Here is a 25,196-nt window from a genome sequence, read left to right on the forward strand (position 1 = left end):
ACTATTTCCTGCTTTCCTAATTTAATTTGAGCCTCAATTGTGTTATTTTTTTATAATTACTTTTCATTTATTTATATGAAAATCTCCCATTGACTAAAATGTTTGGTATTGGAAATCTGACAGTGATGACTTTATTATATTTTGCATACTGAATTGTAATTAGTCTTTTGCATCCATTTGCATACCGAACGGTAATGTGGCTTTTCATTTTTTTTTATTTTTTGCATCTATTTAACCTTCTACTCGCCTTTTTACACTACAAAGGAGATGGTGTCGGGCTGTGTGCTAATTCTCATGCACAGCTGACAAGATTCAGAGATTTTATTTGGCTTTTCATTAACAGAACTAAAGCTTAAAATCGAATCTTGGCTAAAACTTTTATACCATTCTTTCTCTGCATCACAGCCGCTGCTATTTCCTTAAGAAAATACAAATCTATTATTCCCCACATTGTTTTCCACATTTTTTCCACAATTTTTTTTCTAGTGATTGATGAAAATTTTAATCGCAGGCATAGCTTCCCCTAGAGCTGTCGTCAGCTGACTAAATAAAGAACTGCTTTACATCTGTCTCCTTGTTTTTCTCAGCCACTGCACCATTCTGAAAACACAGACACAAGTCCTCAGCCTTCTCAGCTCCAACCTCTGTGATCTGCTTTGATAATACAGATGAAACGCAGCGTGGCTTGGCTTCGAGCTTGAGAACGTATGTTTGTTTGTGTGTCACATGTGGTCTCTAGGTCTTTTCCCCATTCTGGTGTGTTTTTAATATTTACAGGTTAACAGCTACTAGATAATAAGCCGCAACGTCTCACATGTGGCGTGTGTGTATGTTGTTAGGTTTATGATTGTTTACCAGTAGACAGTTTTACCTTTTCCTGGGGTCCGTTCTTCGTACTTTGCTTAATACATCTGAGATGATTAATTAAAGTTTCTTAATCAAGTTATCTGTATCTCCTTTGCCCCACTATAATAGCTGTCCTCACTTAAATTAATGCATAACTCACATTAATTGTATAGCATGTGTTATAAAATAATTATTTCATCACAAATACATTTTTCAATGAGTAAACCTGGCGGTGTCTAAAGTAGGTGTTATAGATGACTACACAACATTATAATATTGTTGTATACATTTTTAAATTAGCATTTTTGTAAATGATTGTCCCTTGATCAGTAGGGTATTCTTCTAGTAGGGTACTTGTCATTTTGACATGCATTTGTGAGTGTGTTGATTAGAGTAAGTAACTGCACAAGTATTTAAGCTGAACTTCCATAGAAATGAATTGAAAACGCTCGCTCCATGCCAGTGGAAACACACACAAGTCTTTAAGCCAGGTTACAAAAAATGATCTCAGTCATCTTCAGTTGTGACTGTATTTGATTGTGTGTGTCCAGAGGTGTAAGTTGATCGGTCCAGTGGCCTGGTTCGTCTGAGACAAGTCTGGTCTCAGCCCTGCGCTTGATACTGTCTGCTTCAACATGCATTATTAAACAGCCCTCTCCTCCTCTTGATCAGCACCGTATCTGAGATAACCAGCCTCCAGCCGGCCACACTCATTCATGTATGTTGGTGCTCAGCAGGTCGCTCTCTTAAGTGGCTGTACTGAGCTGCAGGGTCATGTCGCACGCTGGGCTCAGGAAGGGTCCTCTCCACCTTCTGTACATCCTATAAATCCCATGACTTCAAATTATTTCAGATGCATTACAGAGACCAGACGTCCCATCATATGTTACTGTTTGCGGTTTGCGCCCACAGTCCAACTTTTCCTAGCTAGTGAAATGTTTACCGCCTAATTAAAAGGCATTTCTTCCATCTGTGAGATGAAGTCCTTTTTTTTTTCCTTTTTTTTTAATTGTCTTCTCTAGACTTTGCATATTTGTCTGCTCGGTCCAGCTAAGTAGACAGTGAAATGTTTACTGGCTAATTGACTTGCATTTCCGCAATCTGTAGCGGGGGCTGTTCGGATTTCCACAGTTCTGTCCATATTTTCCTGTTAAGGGATCTCAGAGGAGACAATGTTGAATATCACACCGAGAAACAAGCAGAATTACTGCGGAAATTATTGCTTCTAGGCATGGCACTTCGGTAAATATGCATTTTGTCATGCAGTGGAAGTTGTAATTTTTCACCTATTTGTTATCTACAGAAAATCAGAGTGAATAATTCACCCCCCTTCATGTTCCTATAAATAATAGATGTGAGGCATTTGTTTGAGAATAGTTAGATCACTGCTATACATGTGCAGTACGAGAGTTTGTGAGAGGGAGATGCATAGCAGGATCAGATCATTTTGTCTCATAGGATCATTCAATGTTCAGCTAATTGGAAATTTACTAGAAATGTTCTGCATCTTTGCAACCATTTTTTTTTTGTCTTTTATTTACTGTATAACATTCAACTTTTTTTCTTTCTTTCTTTGGTTTGGTGGTGAAATATGACCCTGGTTTATGAATCATACTGGGTTCTTGACCCGTTTAATATTATTGAGATTATTACAGTGCCAGTGGTGATATCCAAGCAATGTGGCCTTTGTCCTCCAGCTGTCGTTGTGTTGGTGTTTATTAAGCCTGGCCATGTTATTTCTGTTTTATCATGGGTTGTGGATCTTCTCAAATAATGAATTATAAATGTAATTCTTGTGTGTGGCTGTTTGTAAGAGCCATGTGAAAAGTAATTAAGCTGAATAATTTATAATAAATTCCCTTCATGTGTGTATGTGGGAGAGAATAGTACATGCAGGATTGAAAAGAGAAATTCATTAGTCATTTAGGGTTGGCTTGAGGCAAAGCTAGTGTCTCTTTACATTCTGTCTTCCTTCCTTACAGACTTCGCCTGACACTTGAAATGATTTCTCTGTCCCGTGTGCATACATCCCAGACTGCCTGTTCTCTGCTATGTCAGATCATTAAGCACAGCTAAAGTGTGATCCTTCTGACACCGTCTCAAATTGGGATCCTTTACCTCCAGGCGAAATATGTCCTTTCGTATAGACAAATGGCATGAAGTCCACCCCAGAGGAGACTTTTATTGCTCAAAGGTTGCTCTTTCTGCTTGGAAGACTTAAAGTCAGCATGAAATCAAAATTGATGTTTTTTTTTTTTTTTTTTTTTATATAACTTTCTTGATATATGTTCCTGGTCTAATCAACAGGGTGCATTATACTAAATGAACATTAATGTTTTTGTGATCTTTATCAAATAAATATTTTGCTCTGCCTCTGAAGCAACTTTTTTGGTTGACATAACCTATACGATCATGTTAAAGGTGTAATTGGGGATCTTGGAAAATGCTAACTGATGTCCTGAAAGTGAGCATCCCACCCTCCCTGCAATTTGCATCAAAAGCCACGCCCCCTGAATGCCTTTATGCTCACAGACCAGAAGACAACATTACTACAATAAGCTACATCAGCAGCTCCCAATTCCAGCCCATGTTCCAAAGTGAAGTAAACCCTTGCTCTGGGAGTAGGGAGCAATGAACATGGTGTAGGGATCAAAATAATTGGAACACAGTTCATACACGTAGCTCACTTCTAATGAGATGGTAATCTGAATCGGGTGTGTTAACTAAGCGAGACATGCAAAATATTTATGCTAGGACTGGAATTGGGAACCGTTGGGCTACATCATGTTATTCACCAGCAAGAAAACTTTAAAAGTACTACCATACCAGGAAGGAAGACAGGGTTGTTGACGTTTGTCTGCCGTTCTCGTGCTGTCTGCACAGTCTGCGTGAATGCGCTGATTACATAACCTGTTTGCGCAAACAGTGTACGAAGAGATATGCAGATACATATGTTGACAGGCAGGTAGGAAAGCCATTTAAAATCCTCAGACCTCGGACGTACGTACATTTTAGGGGTGCACGAAAAATATCGGTCAATAATGAATGCGCAACTTGTCAGTAAAGCCGGTTCTCTAATCAACGGTAAATTCAATCAGGTGCGTGATTTCACATAGAGAAGCTGTTACCATATAGCGCCATTGTAATTATCGGCCGATATTTATTGTGTACCCTTAGTAAATTTCTTTACTGTGCCCTCCACAAAATATATATACAGATATTGCCATAGGGATGTGACGAGACTTTCAGCCAGCATAACAAAAAAAAATGTTTGCAAAGACAATCACCTATTGCACCTTTAACAAAGCTTTAATATTGAAATGGTCCCATATTCAATGAGAAAAACAATAGTAGGGAAGGGCTTTTTTTTTCAGTTGATAGGATGGTGAAAATTGGAAGTAATATGGGTTGCAAATGACATTTCATGTCGGTAATTCTCAGATACACTACCAATCCCAGGTTTAGAAACGTTAGAAATGAAATGTTACGTTTTGTTTTGTTTTTGAAAGAAGAGTCGTTTCATAAAAGAAAAAAAATATGTTTAGTACAACTGCATTTATTTGACCAAAAATAATGCAATATACAAAAATACAATTCAAATTTAAAATAACTTGTGTTTTTGAGCAAACACTGAATATGTGTGCTCTCCAACATAAATCTGGACATTTTCACATATCTGCCAGACTGTGATATCAGTTATGTAATCTAACCTCTATCAGACGCCACTTATCTGGTGTCATTGGCTCTATTTTCAGTGCCGTTATATACAGAAGTCGTATCGTGTCTCAGTTTATTGGTGTTTCATCTCGTTATGTGTGTGTGTGAGTGTGTGGGACATCAGCTTGCATCCTTATGTGTGTGTGTGTGTGTGTGTCTTGTAATGAGTGTGCTTGATTACTGAATCTGTGTGTCTGGAGCAGATGCTGCCTTTCGTCCTCCTGTGAATATCCTCACATCAAACGAGAGCGGCCCAGAGGAACTTTCACTCGCATTCACACATGTAATCAACCGTTGGTGCCACATAGTGCTTTTCAAAGCACAGGCCGACACGGAACGCAGTCTAGAATGACATAGGATGCAATAACGCAGAATAGCGTGATTTAACGTGGCACAGCTCAGTGAAATGTGTTGTATAAGCAGATGGGGTTGTCTTGAAACAATCACGTTCTGATGTCTGTGCAAGAGTCCAGCAGTTTCATATCAAAGCACGCTGTGTAGAGAGGATTTTTAATAAGCCCAGACGGCTCAGTGACATCTGTGTTATATTTTGTTGGTTATTTTTCTTCTTTCTCTAATGGAGTTGTTAATTCACAGCTCAGATTCTCATTTAATTGACATGTTATCAGGCCTGGAATGCTTATTTATGCTGTTTATGGAAGGAATGATGCTTGCATAAAGTATTTCAAACTGCTATCCGCATGCAAACAATGATTTAAAGATGGTGTGGGGATGTGTGTGTGTGTGTTCCTATCACATCTTAACAGTTCATGCAACAATTAAAATTGCTATCATTTACACACCCTCGTTATTCCAACCTGTATGGCTTTCTTTCTTCCAAAGTTCACAAAAAAGGAAATATTCACACTGCTCTTTTCCATTAAGTGAAAGCTAATGTGTGAAAGGGAACAACTCGTGTTATATTCTAATTTACACATGAATATTTATGTGATTTTTAGATGGGAGAAGATTATTTTATAAAATAGTATGACTTTTTGTTATTTTTGGAGGTTTGGACCTCTTACACCCCATTCGTTTTTATTGTATTGCATTTTTTCTGCAACAATTCTAAATGGGTTGCACTGAACATGGTTCCTTTAAAATGAATAATTTGTACAAGAAAATGAGAAATAGTACATAAAACATTACTATTAACTTAATATTGATTAACTGTTAAGTATTATTAACCTAAACATTAAAAATAATAATATATCACTTAATTATTTGTAGCATTCTTTGATGAAAAGCTGTATATATATATATATATATATATATATATATATATATATATATATATATATATATATATATATATATATATATATATATATATATATAGTGGCAAGTCAGCATACTAGAATGATTTCTGGAGGATCATGTGACACTGAAGACTAAATAAAATTCAGCCTTGTATCACAGGAATAAATGAATATTCAAATATTCTAATAGAAATTATTATTTTTTTGTCTTTCACAATATTCACCATCTTCACAATATCGCTGTTTTTGCTTTATTTTTGATCACATACATGCAGTCTTGGTGAGCATAAGAGACAAATCTTGGCAACCCGAACTTTTAAACACTGTTGAACGGTTGCACATTGAGAATCATTATGCAAATGAATGCAACTGGACTAAGACCATTTGGAAGCTGGCAAGCTCATAATAATATCATTGTTAGGGAGATTTTAGTGGCCCTTATGACAAAATGACTATACATCTCCACTGTTTACACTTTTCAGGGAGGTTAACCTATAGTGTAAATGGCTTACTAACAGTATAGTCATCTCTTAATATCATGATGGGAGAAATTATATCACAAATTAAGTCATTATAAAAATCACACACTTCACTTGCTTGCTATTATTTAAGTTAATTTAATTATTTAAATGATCCCTCAGTAGCGATCATTGAATGGACTGTGTCATGCTATGTATCGGGGTCACATGATTTGTCTGAGCTGTAATTATAGTGTTGTGTCTGAGTGAGAGTGTGTGGGTGGTCGTGTGTGTGGTGTTTTGCAATCATGAGATAAATGAGTACACACTCACGTCACAGAGTAATAACCATCGGTGGTGGCTCATCTTTATTGTCCCTAGCAGTGTGTGCTGGCCTTTGCGAAAGGCCACTGGAAACAGCGAATCTATCCCTAGAGCTCAGTTAGGCCACAGACAGCCCCATAAATCTTCTACTCTAATACTCTCAGATTCGCCTCTATTGGCCAATGCACCAAATTGGATGCTTTGCATTCTTGGCCTGCTTCACTTGAGACACATGCTGTCTGGAGTCTGAACCGCCGACACCCGTTCTGTCTTTCTTTCTGTGATTCTTATTCGTTTGACATCTCAGCCCCTTCTGTTCTCGTCTTGATGCATGGTTGGATGCACATATAGATATCAAGGAAGAAATTATGTCATACAATTATAGAAAAAAAATTATTAAAAAAGAGAAAATAAAGACAATTGTTGATAGACCGCAAATTTATAGTTTTATAATATAAATGTGGCTTACATAGCTCACATTATTTGGTTTATAATGAGAATTGTTTATACAGAATTACAATCTCTGACTTTTGCAGACTGACTTTGGTTTCTCTGACTATTTATTTCTTTATTTGGTAGGTGTTTCACTTAGTGGACAATTTTTCTAGATTTAACTTAAGGAAAATTTAGTTTTTTTAGATATTAAAGATATTTTATTCACTATTTTTATTTGGGGGGGGGGTGGCTTTAGAGATTTTTTCTTTTTTTTTAAATCAGTATTGTAGTCTTAATAAAATATTTTATTTAATATTAATAAAACTTTTTTCTTTTTTTAATTTAAACAAGAAAATAAAGATGTTTGCCAATGGGGCATACAAATAAAATTAACTCGCTCCTCAAATAAATATACCTATTTTTAAGGGTATAAATGTTTGATCATTAATTTAATGATTTAGTCATTTGATTATTATTTATTTTTATTAGATTTAATATATATATATATATATATATATATATATATATATATATATATATATATATATATATATATATATATATATATATATATATATATATATATATATATATATATATATATATATATATGATCATTTGACTGTTTATTTTATAGATGTAGATTGTTCTTTATACTGATTCTGAACATTATTTCTCATTATATTTCATTCTCTTTTTATGTTCATTAAATCATATTTTATATACTCCAAAGCACAACAGGTCTATTTCATTTTCCCTGCATGAAAAGTTGAATATTGCCAAAGATTAAATCAGCATCTGACCGCTGTTTTATTTTATTTATTCATTTTTTTGTCAGAGTTTTACATGGCTTAATATCGCCGGTTCTAAATTGTTTTGTGGTGTCACAGGATGCAGGCTGTTGTAAATAGCTCATTGATTTTCAGTCGAGTTGGACTCCAGGGCCGTATCTGTCTCTTTGCTCTAGCCTATCGGCTTCTTCATTAGCGAGGGGCTGTTGATAATGGCATGCATGTGAAGGCAGCCACAGACCCGCTGATGAGGGCAGGGCAAGAGCAATGGATGCTCGGCACACTCTGTTTGCTACAGAGTCGCAGCTGTCTGAGCGCCTCTATATCCATATGCATCAAACACTTCTCACTGAATATCACAGAACAGATACGATTACGCTGCATGGCATCGAGAGCGTGGGAAATGACCTGTGCACTCTATAGCTCCTGGGAAACTTTTCAGAAAATGAAAAGCATGGATCGTGTGTCCTTGAAACAGTGTTTTTTTTTTGTGAACTTTTAGTGTTAATCATGACATAAAGCCACAATAAATCTGGTTTTGTACAATTTAAGATTATTTTAACATTCCAGACAATATTTAGTAGCATTTAAAACACACTGAACTTCCATAATGTGAAAACAGAATATACGGTAGGAAGAAAAGGAATGTAGAAATTGTATCAATCAGGATTTGTTTGGATTGTGAATTGTGGGCCGTGGTGTCTTTGGTTTAATATCATGGTGACATTTTAGAATAATTCAGTGTCTGTTAACATTAATTAATGCATTTGGTACCATGAACTAACAACAAACAGATATTTGTTTTATTGTTGTCTAAGTCTGTTAATGTATAAATATACATCTGTACATTGATAAATCATGTTTGTTCAACTTGCATTAATGGTAATTTCATTATTATTATTATTATTATTATTATTATTATTATTATTATTATTATTATTATTGCTATACATAAATCCCCCTCTGGTCCCCCAGGTCCAGGCAATACAACTGCAATCAAAACAAATGATCTGATAAATACTGGGAAATAATAATAATAATAATAATAATAATAATAATAATAATAATAATAATAATAATAATAATAATAATAATAATAATAATAAACAATAAATAAAGTAATAATAAAAACAAAATACAGATACAGACTTAAATATGACAAACTTAGGGTATGTAAAGTAACACACATATTAATAAATTATTAATAAATGCTGTAAAAGTGTTGATCATTGTTGGTTCAAAATACATAAATAAATACATACATAAATAAATAAATAAAAAAAATGGTGTAGAAACAATTTTCACTTTACAATTATTTGTGAAATTACTAGAAATTTCTACACACATTGAATTAAACACATTAAGCATGACATTTATGTAGAAAGACTGAAATGGTTCTTATACAATTCTCCAATCAGGTCTCACTAAACCATCTACCTAATGTTTGCTGCCGTGTTTAACGATTATGCCCCTTAAATAATGGCACTGGATATAATGTCTTGGAGGTAATTGGATCGTTCCTCTCAGCTCCTCTGGGGGAAAGGAAAAGCAGTGTTGAGATCCAGTCATGAATGCAGCATTGTTGTCAGGCTGAATATCCCTGAGGAGAATCGCATTATTAAAGACACCTTTCTACCGGCTTCCATCACTGTAATCACCCGCCGTCTCTGGATTGCCAGGTTATTTGAATATCCCATTTGCAATTTGTAAAGATTTTTTTTTTTTTGTTGACAGTAGTGAATAATCCTATTGCAAACACTTCTTCTGTTAATCCAGCACACACACAGAATCCATATAAGACTTATTAAATTAAAATGATAAAATGACATGGAAAAGTTATTCAGACTGTGATGTGATGATATTGTGCTGTTTGTGTGGTTGGCATGGTGTTGCTATGAAGTGTTCTGAGGAGCTATCTGTTTTTTTTATAAACTCATAGAGTTTATCTGTTTTTTTTTTATAAAACAGATAGTTCCAATCCTTGATTCTGATTTGTTGAGCCGCATTCAAAGCTGTTGTACTCTGCAAACACCTCAACAACCACTTTGTTGCAACCACAAGTTTCTGAGGAACTACATTGTTTGGCGGAAGAATAATAATTTTATAAATATCATTAAATTGTATTTGCTTTGTTTTATTTTGTGAAACCTTGCTATATATGGAATAACCATTTTATAAACTCCGTTGTGCCTAACAACACCTCTTAGCTGTTATATATTCACTGTAAACCAAGGCTTCACGGGGCTTATTTCTTTATTTTTTTACATGTTGCATTTAATTTTCAAATGTAGTTATTGTCAGTTTAAATGACAAAGCAAATGTTTTTTTTATATAATAATAATAATAATAAACATTATTGTTTTCATTAATAATAATGATGACAATAATGATCAATAACTATAACTATCACAAAAAACACTTGATAAATTAAGATTTTAAATAAAATAAATAAATACATAAAGGACAGAAACTTTAGTTTGTATTTTTTTTTATTATTATTATTTTATTGTATTTTTTGATCAATGCTGGATTTAGTAATTCATATTCAAAGTCTTAATTTAAATAGTCAGAAAGAAAAATTACAAACTAAAGTTTCTGTCTATTATTCTAATAATAATAATAATAATAATAATAATAATAATAATAATAATAATAATAATAATAATAATATATTTCTACTATAATAAACATTTATTAATAAAAACTAATAAAACAACAACAATTGTTAGTACTAGTAATAATAATAATTACTACTACGACGACTACTACTACTACTAATAATAATAATAATAATATTAAACAAATGTAATTAAACAAACAAACTATGCATTTTTTACAATAATAATAATAATAATAATAATAATAATTACTACCACGACCCTTCTACTACTACTAATATTATTAAACAAATGTAAATAAACAAGAAAACTATGCATTTTTATAATAATAACAATATTAATAATAATAATAGCATTTAAAAAATTTAAATATACAAACTGGAGCAATTTCTCTATACTTTATTCATTTTCTTAATTTTGTACTTTATTTATTTCTTATTAAATAAAGTATTATTATATTATATATATACATAGTATTATTTAAATAAAAATGTTGTATTATAATTTGTGTTGTTTATTTATGAGTTTTCTTTTTCCATCACCTTACTGACTTTATTGCAAATAATTACACTTGAATGTCATTGCCTAAACGTCTGCCGGGGCATGGCTGCGCTCCATATTAGTGTGGGGGTTTGCCACTGCAGTCCATCACCATAGGGCAGAGGACATCTTCATCTGTGAATAGACGCGCACATCAGATCTTGAATCATTTATGAAGCTCGCCACTGCCCAGGAGAGCAGCACCAATCAGGATTTATGACCGACTGCCATAACTCAATGACGACACGCAGCCAAAATCTCCCATTAGAAAGCAATATACCTCCGGCCTTGCTTAGTTTATAGCTCGTGTCACTTCACAGTCTGTCTGGGTCTTTGTCCTGGAATAATGGACCAACTGTACTGTAAGGTCACTGGAGTGCATTCAGGTGGCAGGAGGGTGAATTTTAGTTTCCGAGCATCTTATAAGGATGAGCTGAGGAGAAAGCACTGTCTTTGTTGCTGGTTTTTGGGATCCGTGCAGAATTAATGAGCCTGCCAGTTGCGCAGAGTGTTTGTGCTGCAGGTAGCTATGCTTTCTGGAAGTAAATGAGAGACTTAATGCGAATTGCGAAAAAAGATGAATGTGCCCATGTGTGCTCAGGCCTTTGAGTGTCATTTGCTCTTTTGTCATGTGTTTTCATGGCTAGAATAATCCAGGATTGATGGGAGTGATATTATAACAGCGGTGAGTTCCCCCTCTCTCTCTCGCCACTCATTCAGAGATGTATTTGTTTCACCTTTATGCAATGCTGTGGTTTACAGTCCCGTCAAAATCCCTTTATTCTATACTGACAGGACCTGAGTTAGCCATCTGGTTTAGCATGAGGAAAGATCAGCCTAAATCACAAGGGGCAAACAAGTTTGAAAGGCGTGTTTGATTCGGTTATTCCCTGTTGTTACAGTGTTTCAGAGCACCATTTTACTAAAATATGCTTATTGCAAATCTTTTTTTTTCTTTTTTTTTTGTGAAAGTAATTCACCATGTATGTACTCAAACTCTGAAGTTTAATCGTAGTTGTCCGACAGCTTAAAATAGATAGACAGATAAATGAATCATTACATTTCCTGGGTTAGTTTCACTACAACTTTGTTTATTTAAATGGGTAGTCATCTCATTTATCACCAGTATATATGGAGTGCCACAAGGATCTGTCCTAGGACCTCTGCTGGTTTCAATATACATGTTGCCCCTTGGAAATATAATTAGGAAATAATATTACTGGGGCAGTTGTGGCCTCATGGTTAGAGAGTTTGCCTTGTAACCCGAAGGTCGCAGACTTGAGTCTCATTGCTGGCAGGAGTTGTAGCTGGGAGGGAGTGAATGAACAGTGCTCTCTTCCAACCTCAATACCCTTGGCTGAAGTGCCCTGGAGAAAGGCACTGAACCCCGAGTTGCTCCCTGGGTACTGGATATATGGCTGCCCACTGCTCCGTGTGTGTGTTCACGGTGTGTTCACTACTCACTGCTGTGTGTGTGCACTTAGATGGGTATTGGTATATGGTATGGGTACCAATTCCAAGTATGGGTTACCATACTTGGTAAATGTCACAACTTTAAAAATAAGGGATTAGTTTACACTGTTATGCTGATGATACTCAACTATATATCGCACGAGACCAGAGGAAACTTCAAAATTATCTAAGATAACAGAGTGTGTTAAAAATGCATCCTAATGATTGCTGTTAATAGTGTTCATCGTCTATTTGACTACGTCTTTAATTGATTTTTTCCAAAAACTTCTGCCATGTACACATAAACTGACAGTCACCACTGATAAGCTACTACCAAATATTGTAGAAACTTAATTTTCTGTAAAGTTGCTATGCAATGATTTGTCCTATTTTTTTTTTTTTTACCCTATCAGGACATTATATGGATGCAGTTTTTAATATGAGATTCACAAGTTATTCCAGTTAGCACTTTTTGACACTTTTTTGACACTAACTCGTCTAGAATTAAATGTTTTTTGTTTTGTTTTTTTTACTCCTCTCTCTCTCCGGTCTGGTGAGATTAAAGTGGAGTAAAGGTATTGATGGACCTCCTGTGAGGTTATTGACTTACTCCACTGTGGTTACTGTAATCAGGTTGATGAATTGGAGGCGAGTGAAGTAGCGGTGAATGAACAAGCAAACCCAGCTGTAGTTTATTACTGGGACTGTCGGTTCTCTACTCACCTACACACAAAGGTCATGATTTACCGAAAGCATTAGTTCTTGTAGCACTTTGTGCCACTTATTGCCTTTCACATCACTAGAGTGGTTGTCATAAGCAGTTTGGTCGGTCGACTGAATCGAGTCCACCTAAGAATAAAGTGATTCCATTTAGCTGAACAACTTTTAATGGGTGTTGCATTCGCTGCTTGATTAGAAATCTTAGAATACTGCTGCACAAAGTATGTTGTCTGGACTGTTTCAATCATTGATGTCTTAAATTATATGCTACAAATTATTTTGAGATGCAAGACAAAATTATCCATTTGCGGAGAGAGTTTGGGATGTTTTGTTTTGAAAGAAATTGAAGAACGGCTTAATAATTGATTAAAAGTAAAGTCATTTATAAGGTTGCAAAATATTAATTTTTAAATAAATGCTGTTTGGTATCATGGTTTCAACCAAAATATGAAACAACGCAAAAATATCTACAAAAGTATTAAGCAGGACAATTGTTAATAAGAAATATTTAGCAGCAGATCAGCATAGAAGGATTTCTGAAGGTTCATGTGACACTGAAGACTGGGGTATGGCTGCTGAAATTCAGCTATGCCATTTATGGAATAAATAACATTTTAAAAATAGATTTAAAAAAATGTAATTGTAAGATATCACAATATTATTGTCTCTGTTAACTGTCACCCGTCCCCTCTGTGGGACGCCTACATTTACTTCACTATATTACAATTAAATCTAATCTAATCTTGACAAACTATATATCCTTGGAAAGGTCTAAGACTCCCAAATATATATTTTACCAATATGTTTTGTAAAAAATTATATAGTGAAAATAACCGATTAATTTATGACAAGAGTGCACCCTATAAAAACCTAGATTATAACTGGAGTTTTAACCTTTGTTAAAAAAAAAAAAAAAAACTAATTTGTTGCCTTTTTCTCTATCACATTTTAGAAATCATCAGAAATTATATATCGACTGAAAACTTAAAATCTCAAAATTCATCCTTTAAAACCCATTTTAAAATCAGACATTGCATTACCATGTAAATGGTACGTCAATATCATGTTACAAAATATTTTCATTCATGAATTATACAAATTTAAGTTTGGATTGTGCACTACAAAGTCAATGTTCAAAAATGTGCGTGACAGTTAAGGGGCTAACTGTGTTTAAATAAAAAAAAATTGGGTCTTTGAAACAAGAAAAATCTGTAACTAAAATTGGTTACATGTTGCATATCTAATTATTTTCTGTTCTGTTCTTTTCTTTTTGTTTCCTTTTTACGTTTTTTCGTTCTTTTTCACTTTTTTTCCTTTCTTAAAATGTTTCTTTTTGTATTTCATTTTTTCTCTCTTTTTGTCTTTCCTTTTTTAAGCTAGTATTAATTGGTCAGTTGATGGTATAAAATATGTGTCTTTAGATGTTTTTTTGAAAATGGCTAAAGACTCAGTCCTGGTAAGAGTTAGGGTTGACAAACCTAGCTGTATAGAGATGTTGTGATGAGGTGCTGGGTTGGATGAGATCACGAGCAGTTCTGTCTTGGCCAGGTTGAGTTGAAGGTGATGATCCTTCATCCAGCCAGAAATGTCTGTCAGACAGGCTGCAATGCAAAGCTACTGTAGGATCATCTGGTTGGAATGAGAAGTAGATTGCATCAGAGTTTCATCAGCATAGCAATTAAAGGAAAAGTAGATCCTAAAACAGATCCTAAAGATTACATGTAGATGGAGAAGAGGAGTGGTTCAAATCACTGAGCCTTGAGGAACCCCAGTAGCAAGAAGTCATTGCTTAGAGACCTCACCCCTTCAAGACACCCTGAAGGACCTAGCAGAGAGGTAAGACTTGAACCACTGGAGTGCTGTTCCTGAGACGCCCATCTTCACGAGGATGGACAGGAGGATCAGGTGGTTAACTCTGTCAAAAGCAGCAGAAAGATCCAGCCAGATGAGTACTGAGGATTTGGAAGCTGCTTTTGCCAGTCTCAGGGCTTCAGTAACTGAGAGCAATTTCAGTCTCAGTTGAGTGGCCGCTTTTGAAGCCAAATTGGTTGCTCTCCAGGAGGTTGTTCTGTGCAAGAAACATAGAGTTGGTTGAACATAACTCGCTCAAGTGTAAGCTTTTGCTTTTCTATTCTTTTCTTTTCTTTTCTTTTTCTTTTTCTTTTTTTTAATTCACACTTCTTTTATTGATGTCACTTGTGAATAGCATTTGCGTGTTACCTGCAATAATGTTTTTTTACTCATTACATAGCCTAGGTGTCATCTGAAGATGACATCTTCTTGCTGAGAGGCTGCAGAAATTAGAGTTCACATCAGTTCAACTCTCAACCTTTGCCTGCCTTTACTTTTTGCCAGGAAACATCTGAATGAATGGAACTCACGCCCTCTGTCTTTCATTATCTCTATTGGACATAATTGATTATTCTCAATAATGAGCAGCAGAAATACTTCAGTCTTAGTTTCCATTATGAACCCTATGAACCTTTACTCCTTGTGGGCCTTTAATGACCACAGGCCACTAATGAGTCTCTCCTGGAAATGGTTGTTATGGCAGCAGCATGCCATTGATGTTGTGTAGATATATATCGACTTGTTTGCCATGCTAACGGTGTGTTATAACTGTAGTGCATTTGCATTTGGACGAGTGACTTGCTGTTTTGCATTTCTCTGATTTTGCTGCCATATTTTAGGAGTAAGGTTAGTCTGAACACAGTCTTACATATCCTGCTTAACAAGCACTGGGAGCATGTGTAAATGTGTACGTGCTGGAGTGTGAAACCATGTATTTTTAGTTTCTCCCAGACTGTGCAGAGGAGGTGCAGAGACTGCTTTATCTCAGCCAAAGACTATAGAATACCCAGGACATATCACTCGTATAGTTTTGAACGAGGAAAAATGCAAAAATGTTGTTGAAGGAAGCCCCTCCCTCCGAGTGAAAGAGCAAATCGCTAATCTGTAAAGTCATTTCATCACTGCAGCTGGCGTTAGGAGCGTCCTGGTTGTTATAGAAACAATCAGCATTCTAAGCGAGCGGATACCTTCTGTTCTCTCTCGTGAAGCCAACATGGAAGTGACTAAACTTGTAATTCATTGACTGGCTGCTATAGGCTGGCTCCAAAAGGGAGTTCTATAGACTCCCCATGTTAAAATGTCCAACTTTAAAGCAGAAAAAAAAAAATTTACAGCCTGGTACAAAAAGTGGTTTTGGTCTATAGCTAATTATAGCAAATATGAAATTTTATTGTAAGCTTGGAGAACAGTTTGGTGGAATTTGATGTTCCCTGTTCAAAGAGATAGGAGCTGCACTTGTATGCCGAAAGGTGTTGCAGAGATGGCTGCCAAGTGAAATCACTTGACTTAAAGGGACTTATAAGTCAAGTCATTCTGTTTATAAGAACACCATCCATAATGTCTTGAATGGTTGAAAAGCAATGTTTTTTGTGGGTTTTAAGGTTTGATGGACCTGTTTATTTAAGGCAAATGTTGAGTTGGGAAGACCACATTACTGAACATCAGCTTTAGCTAAGCCCCAAACCGAGAGACCTTTAAAGTGAATAAGGCTCATATGCTTTCATCTTCTTGTCATATCATTTTCTTTGCTCTTTTAAAATAAGAATTTGATGTATTATGTAGACAGGCTCTTTAAAGTTCACAATCCAAAGCTTCCTCCCTTGTTTTACTAGAACATTTTATTGAAACTAAGTTGCAGAAATAATATCCCAACCACACATATTGGCATATGATTGTCTGTTTACATGTTGACACTTGTTCAGTATTCAGAAACTCAGCCTGCCCTGATGAAAGACAGTGTGAGCGCGTGGCCAGGTTTAAAAAAAAAAAAATAGAAGTAGGATGTTTACATATAGTGGTGTTAAAGGTAGCGCAAAAAATGGCTTTTAATTAATACATTTAAAATAATGAATTTTATTTATGTTTTATATAATTGTATTTTAATTGTGTTTTACATTTTTAATTAATTTACTTAGAAAAAATAAATAGTTTTTAGTTTTGCGTTTAAAAATAAATGAATAATTATGTTTAGTTTTTTGTTTTACTTTTATTTTGTAATGTATTTGTAATAAACAACTTTTTATGTATTTAATAAATGGTTATTTATTTATTTGGCCACCTTTATCTATTTTGCCCCAACATGGTCTTATAAGGGTGAAAGAAGGGGTGAAAATTTACTAAATTACAGGAAGGAAAGAATTTGCTACAAATATGTTGGATATACCTGATTTAACCCTTTCGAGTCGATTAACGCATATATGCGTTTTGAGTCATTTTCTCCTGATAACCCCGAAAAGAACTTAAATTACACTCTCAGTTTTAATCATACAGATAAGAGCAATACATCAATCGAATCTGTAAAGGGTCTAGTTTTTTTTTTGGAAACAGACATAATAACAAAGAACCTTTTTGCACTTATAAATTAAAGATAACAAACAAAGTGCGCTGTCTGCAGTCATTGTCTCCGCTGATCGTCATGTACAAACACGTCATTAAAATGAACTGTAACTCCGTGAATACTCAACGAAGAGACATGAGAGAGATATCTATAGAAAGCCTGAAATGTCTACTTTTAAACTAAACAAGTGCTGCCGAAAAATATTCTGAGATAAAGTAATCCATATGAAAACAACGCGATGTCTATTTTTCATATCTCCGCTCATTATATCTAATGTGACCACGCCCCCATGCTGAACGCGCTATTCAGATTCAAACTGAAGCGCGCGGCTTGCATACGCCCACACAGAAGAAAAAGCAGCAAGACTGTTCTTCAAGTTTTTATTTAATTTTACTGTTTGCTTCGCGATGAGAGGAATAAGACATAATTCACCCCAAAAAGATGTGATGTGGTTGAGGATTTGAGAAATGGATTTCCTCAGAAAAAAGAATGAAGCACTTTATTCAGCAGAGATCATAAACATGAGTAAGTCTCTTTTTATTTATTTGTACTAGCTTTCACATAAAGTGTAAACATTTTACTAGTCAGACTTTTTCCAAATACTTTTTCCAAACTATAATTCCTGACTAAATGTATAATCAAGTGAAACATTATGAAGTTTCAATAACAATATACAATACTATACCATTCAAAAGCTTGCTGTAAATAATATAAATGTGACAAATAGAGATAACTCTAACAAATGTAAAAACAATGCAGTTCTTTCGATTTATTCCCCCTAAGAAAACCTGAAAAATATTCTCAGCTCTTTTCAACATTAATAATAATAATGATGATGATGATGATAATAAATGGGGTTTATTTGGTAGAAAATAAGATTGTTAAAAGGATTTCTGAAGGATTGTGTGACTGGAGTAAGGATGCCAAAAAATTTGTTTGCAAGTCAGCTTTGATTGTTCCTAATAAAATGTTTAACTGCTCCCCCAAGTGGATATTAAATTATGTTGTGGGATAATTAAATATATTCTTAATAAACTGCAAACATAAAATTATATAATTTTATTTTGTTCTCACATTCTTTCTTGTAAGTCCTCCCTCACAGTGGCACAGTTGAATGAGAGGCTCATTATGCAGGCCTTTGTCTCCTCAGGTGTAAATCACAATGATATTCATGATAGTTGACGCCTACTCGCATATGACTTTTACCAACAAAAAGTGTCTTAGAAAATTTAAATCAATATATTGTTTTCTGTGAATGAGTAAACAAGATGATTTTCACATAATTTAGAAAGAAAAATTCTAGGCTAAAAGCTCCAGTTCTCAACTTTTCCGGCAACCAATGTTATGTATGTGTTTTATGGCCTTATTCAAGTGACTTAACATTTTTTGTTTTTCACTAACCATGCATAACATTTTTTTTCTCAAAAATACAATCATGTACATGCATGCATTTCACATATTATTATAGCCCAGTTTGTGCTGATTACAGTGATATTAGACTTTACCCATTTAGATATTTATAAGAAACTGAAAAAAGCACAAATATCAGGGCATTACAAAACTTCTCCAGGTCCCAAAAATGCCCTTAGACTCTAGAGGATTTGCTGATTATGCAGCATGGGCTGAATCTTGGTCAAAGTCGGTAAAGCCGGGCAAGCTGCTCATTATTTAAAATAGCTAAATAATAAACATAAAATAAAAACAGCCAAACTAACTGCTAAAAGCAATGACCTTAAATATGTTTACACTAAATACAACTGAGCAGATAATATACTAGTTTAAATAACCGACTGAACAATTAATGAAACTGTTTATAGTGTTTTTGATTTGTTTGTTTTTTAGTGAATTGCACTAACTTTTTGAAAATAATTATTTTAACAATTCTGCATGACACGTACTAGATAAATTATTACCATTGCTAGGAGAGCTGCAGAGTGTAATTTTAAACACTGTTGTAAGTAATTTTGTCATGCTATATTATATAGAAAAATGTGTTTGTTGCTGCTGAAGAATGTATTTGATTAGTTCTTATTAAAACAAATCCTTATATTATACACAGCACTGAAAAAGTTCTACATTTGCTGATTAAGGTTAACCATGGTTGTGTGTAACTGACAATAGTTCCAGAATTAATTCTGTTTCTCCCCAAAGTTGTAAAAATCCTAACATATATTCTGAAATATTGTATGTGTCAACGAGTGAGAACTCATGAAGCCTCGTCTTTGTTCTAGAAATGTCACACCATGTTACAGTAGCGTTTCCTTCAGGGAAGACTCTCAGACTGCGTTTGTTGCGGGGGTTGAGCTGCAGAGCTCCGGGTGACAGAACAAAGACCTGAATGTTCCGTTCTATTCTGTTCTCTTCTGCCCTTTTCTTAAACAGAACCCACCGTCCTGTCAGACCTCTTGCCCACACGTTTGTTTGGAGTTACCTTTTGGGCCAGAACTCTAGTTCTATATTAGTTACTGTGTTATATGACTATCTATCTTCATTTGAGGTTCATTTGTTCTGTCCAGTTGTTTTTATGATTAAGGTCTGTGTATAATCGCACATTTAGTCTTCTTTTTTTTTTATCATGATGGAACAAAAAAAAAACTAAACTATACATATCCAGTCGGGCTATATAATGTTGTTTTACAGTTGCATTTAATGTACTGTCTCATTATCAGAGCTGCTTTGATCGTGATCACAGATACTTTGATGCAGTGCTTAACTAATTAAAATGATTTATTTTGTCTTGTTCTTTTTATAGACTTTGGCAACTGCAGCAGAGAATTTCCAAATGGAACATCAATGGAAAGATGAATTTGAAGTAAGTTTCTACAAGTGTGTACTTAACATTTACAAGGTGCATATACAGTTATTCTATTTTATTTCATGTTTCAGATCAACTCAACCCATTTTTATTTGTGTTTATATTTTATATTGTACAAGACATAGAGCGGCTTTACAAGAATTCACGTTAAAGGGATAATGGAAATTCTGTCACCTTTATGTAGTTCAAACCAACACAGAAGATCAATAATTCACTTCTATATGAACAAAAAAATACAGACATTTATTCAAAATATCCCCTTCTGTGCAGCACTGGAAAAAAAGGTCGTATGGATTTGGAATGACTTAAGGGTGAATGGTATAATTTTTATTCCTTTAAATTAATGAGAGGAATCAGGCAAATCCAAATTAATTTAAATAAACTCAGGGCTGGCTATTACAAGGTTACTGGTTCCTTCAAGAAATTAGACATTAACAATCACCAAGAGCAACCCAATACTACACTATACAAATAAAATAAAATTGAATATTCCATGCATCATGCCTTTTTTGGGACATTGTTTAAATAAGGCATATTACTGCATTCAAAAACAGATAGCACAAATAGAATCCAAGGGTTTCAAGACATTAGACATCTGACTATTTTTAAACTGAAATGCTCAAAAACAGTGCAAGATGCATAATAGCTGTAGCATGGTGCTTCAAATGGCATGAATTGAAATACTTTTTTTCTGGTGGAGAATTTTACAGCGCAACAGTCATAGCATACTCATTAAAACACTGCTGCTAAAAATATCAACATTAACTGGGCAACCTCTCTGATTGACTAGCTGGATGACTAGTCTACCATCTCTACACACAAGTGATTTGTTACTATGCAACTCTGGTGGTCTAAGTAACACGCATAACAGCATGGTTCTGTGACCTTTCAGCAAATCAGATGGCATATCCTGACTTAAAGGGATAGGTAGCATAAAAAATGAAAAGTTGCTGAATATTTACACATCTAGAATGTAGATAAGTTTATTTCTTCAATGGAACAGATTTTATCATTAGAATTTTAGCATTAGATCACTTTCTCACTGAAGGGTCCTCTGCAGTAAATGGGTGCCATCAGAATGAGAGTCCAAACAGCTGATAAAATATCACAAAACGACAGCATGAGCATAGCCCATCACTTAACATCATGTAAGGAAAAAGCCTAAAATATGAGACAACAATCCATAGTAACACTTATTCATCTAACCAACCCCCCCCCCCCCCCCACACACACACACTCCATCCCCTGTTGTCCAATCATATCAAAATCTCTTTCAATTGTTTTAAACCGTTTTAGATTGTCATACGGTGTGTGTGGTCTGTGCATATTTCTTTCCTGATTCAGATGAGACAACTTTTTTACTAGAGAAAGACGTTTTAGGACTTAATTGGATTTTGAGTTGGAAGCAATGGTTTGAAGTTAAAAATGTCTTAAGGATGGATTTATTTAATACAAACATGCAAAAACACCCCAAAATGATCCAACCTTTAAATGGATAATTCATCCCAAAATTTTAATTAATTAAAACTCTTGACTTTTTTCCCATTCTCTGTAGCATAGTTATAGCAAAGTTTTTTTTTAGTGATCTCTTTAACAGCTGTATATATATAAAAAAAAAATAGTATCAGTTTGCATTCTGCACATTAAAGTTTATTTAAGGCAATGGAAGACATCTAAGATGACTTACTTGTTCACAAGAATAAATTCTGAAGTGTTATGCAGATTTTTAATTAGATCATTCCAAATGAAGACTGCAAGCTGGAGATGCTTTTGAAATTGATAATACCTTCTCTCGGTTTGACTGCTAAATGCTTTGGTGTGTTAGACCTCTTCGTTTAGTTAAATGAAATCATGAGCCTTTCAAATAAATGCAAACAAGTAAATAGATGGACAAATAAGTAGTCTGATTGTACTAAATGGCCAGAGTGTCTTTACTCTGTGTGCATGTGAGTTTGTATTTAAGTGGGGGGAAAGTGTTGCAACTTAATGGATCTAATTTCACTTCCCATACTCCCTGCAGATGTCGGAAGATTTGATTTCACTGAATACACATTCTGCATTTCTCCCCCGGATTTATTTTTACTGTAGACACACACATGCACGCACACACACCCACCATATGCTGTGAATGATGAAAAATGCCTGACCCCGACAACGTGACAGCCCACCAGCAGGTTAGACTGACCACTTGCTGCAAAACCTGGCATGACCAAGCTTTCTTTAGCTCTCCTCAGTGCATTTCTCATTTGCTATAAAGCAAAGGTAGGATCTGTGATCAGATCTGTGGAACACATGCTGTATGCATACTTGGCTCAGTACAGTGATACTTACACTTCTCTGAATTGCATGATGGGTAGGTGTTTTGAGGACACATCACAGTCATACTGTACAGGTTAAAATATCTGGGCTGGTAACCAAAAGTTTGCAGGTTTGAACCCCATAATAGTTAGTGCATTTATTTATTATCTGAGCTGGTCTCTTTTTTTAAATGTATTTATTTATTTATTTATTTATTTATTTATTTATTTATTTATTTTCAGTGATTAAGAGCTCACTTAAGGGGAAGAATATTGTATTTATAGCCTATGAGTGATATGGACCACTTTACAATTTCTTAATGGTGGTTTTACATCCTTGCCTTTTCTTTTAATTATCATATTTTTCTCTTTCTCTGCAGGAGGATGATATAGTTTACTTTAATGCCAAGGATAATGTGAGTATATAATTCAAGACACTTCTGCACACAGACACGCTCAGCGTTTTTTTTTTTTTTTTTTTTTTTTTTCGTGCAGATGCTATACCGAAAATGAATACAGTGAGCTTTTCTGTCCAGTTATGATCATGTGTTAGTGAGCTTATGTGTGAGTTATTTCAGGAAGTCAAGATATGATGATAATATATCTTCTCAGTTGACGCAGACTCGGCCGGCGGATACACACTCTCTGTGTGCCATACATCTCAACTGCCAATTAGGATGAGTCTGTAAAACACATGGTGGGAGCGTGTGCAGGAGTGTGTAAAATACTAGACAGAAAGTGAAGCAGGAGGAACATATAGAGAAAATTAGGTTTTATTCATCAATGTGCAAAGCACTAGTTTGGAACAGATACAGTATCTGCAGTGCAAAGCATAATACGATTATATTGACAGATTAAATGGCTAGAGATTTATTTTGAGATTAATATTTGTTTTCAAATTTCATAAATTCTTCTGAATAAAGGAGATTTCATTAGGATTTGATTAGTTACCAACTAATCTATCAGACAGGTCAGATACAATTTATGGATAATTATTATAGAGAATTATCTCAAATCTTTTACTCACTAAAGTTGCAGTGGTCAATAGCTGACTAAAAGAGAAGAACATAATTTGCAACTTTTTAACATGTTTTAGTCTTTTGTCACACAAAGTATTGTATGGCTTCAGGAGACTTAAGGCTGGTTCACACGGCAGGATAATTAGCCGATTCACCCCTTCCAACAATCTTAGGATGCTCCGATTATCGTAAAATAATCTGATCAAATATTCCTGCTGTGTGTGGTGTGTTAAGACCGCTCTCATCTGCTCGGAAGAACGTCGGGACCGCTCCGATCTCAAATCGGGGATATCCAACATGTTGGATTTATTTGGCCCGATTTCTTCTCGTGTGTGGTGTCCCCCGAGGACAAACAATCACGCAGCCTGTGGACTGTGGCATGTAGCCAATCAGAAAGCGAGGTGACGAGGCAGTGATAGTACCAGGAAACAAAATCAAAACAGCCGGCGTTTATAATATAACAAATACAAATAAAGTCGATGGGCATAACTACATCCACAAATGCAGTCCACCAGAGTACATGGAAACGAATATATGAATGTTTATTTCGACGGTTATTAATCTGTGTAGTACGTGACAACATTTCTATGAGATAAAACAACAACTAACTCCATATCTTGATGTAGCAAGTATAGTCCATGCTCGCGTTGTCTCAACCTCTTTGACCATCGCCTTTTCTTGTTTTTCTTATGTTTTATTTCAGTTAAAAACAAAGCACAAACTATGGCCATTGCATCCTCTTCGTCCGCCATGATTGTTTACTCTGAAGTCACGTTTGATCTCGAAGGATTTTGCGAGATTTCCCGTCTGACCTGGGAATGCTCGGGAGTCAAATCGGTTCGTGTGTGATGTGTTGATATTGCCGTGTGGCTGCACACCACACACTGAACGACCAAAACTGTTAGACCCGTGATTTTCTATCGCCGTGTGTGGGATTTCTCAGGTTTGGAAAATCGGCTGACAATTTTTAAATCGTTCCGTGTGAACCAGGCCTTAATGAGATTTATTTTTTGTATTATATGAACCACTTATGATACCTTAATGGTGTTTTTATATCCTTTAAATGACGCCTGAAAACTTTAGTCTCCAAAGTAGATCAAAGAAATGCATAGGGGTTTGAAATGAGTAGATGATGAGAGAATTTTCTTTCTTTTATTTTTCCCCCTGATTTTTCTGCGCATATGCCATTGAAAATGTTGGAATCTTTTTTTTTCAATCTTTTTTAAACAAGTCTCTTATACTAATCAAGTTTGCATGTATTTGATCAAAACACATTGAAAACACTTAGTTTGTGGAATAATATTTAAATTTAACCAAAGTTGATCGCTGTTGTTTCTCTTCCAGCTTGATGCCAATGAAACAGAAGGAAGGAAAAACCGGATAAGACCTGAATTTAAAGAAGACCCGTCATTCAAAAACCGCTTTACCTCCTACAACCATACAGCAGTGCATATCCCCACGGACATATATGACGGCTGTAAGTAACTCCCCCACACC

The 25,196-nt window shown here is 34.9% G+C and overlaps 1 protein-coding gene across 2 annotated transcripts in view; it reads left to right on the forward strand.

Moving 5' to 3' along the window:
• The window catches only part of LOC127977265 (voltage-dependent calcium channel subunit alpha-2/delta-1), a 92,607-nt gene that overhangs the window by 10,116 nt on the left and 57,295 nt on the right, over window positions 1-25,196 (forward strand). For both annotated transcript variants that reach the window (XM_052582052.1, XM_052582051.1), the window contains exons 4-6: window positions 20,321-20,380; window positions 23,061-23,096; window positions 25,044-25,176. In XM_052582052.1, coding sequence (XP_052438012.1) covers window positions 20,321-20,380; window positions 23,061-23,096; window positions 25,044-25,176 — 229 coding nt within the window. The remainder of the gene's footprint in view (window positions 1-20,320; window positions 20,381-23,060; window positions 23,097-25,043; window positions 25,177-25,196) is intronic.

Source organism: Carassius gibelio, chromosome B18 (genome assembly GCF_023724105.1).
Source record: "Carassius gibelio isolate Cgi1373 ecotype wild population from Czech Republic chromosome B18, carGib1.2-hapl.c, whole genome shotgun sequence".
In the NCBI taxonomy this organism is placed as follows: Eukaryota; Metazoa; Chordata; class Actinopteri; order Cypriniformes; family Cyprinidae; genus Carassius; species Carassius gibelio.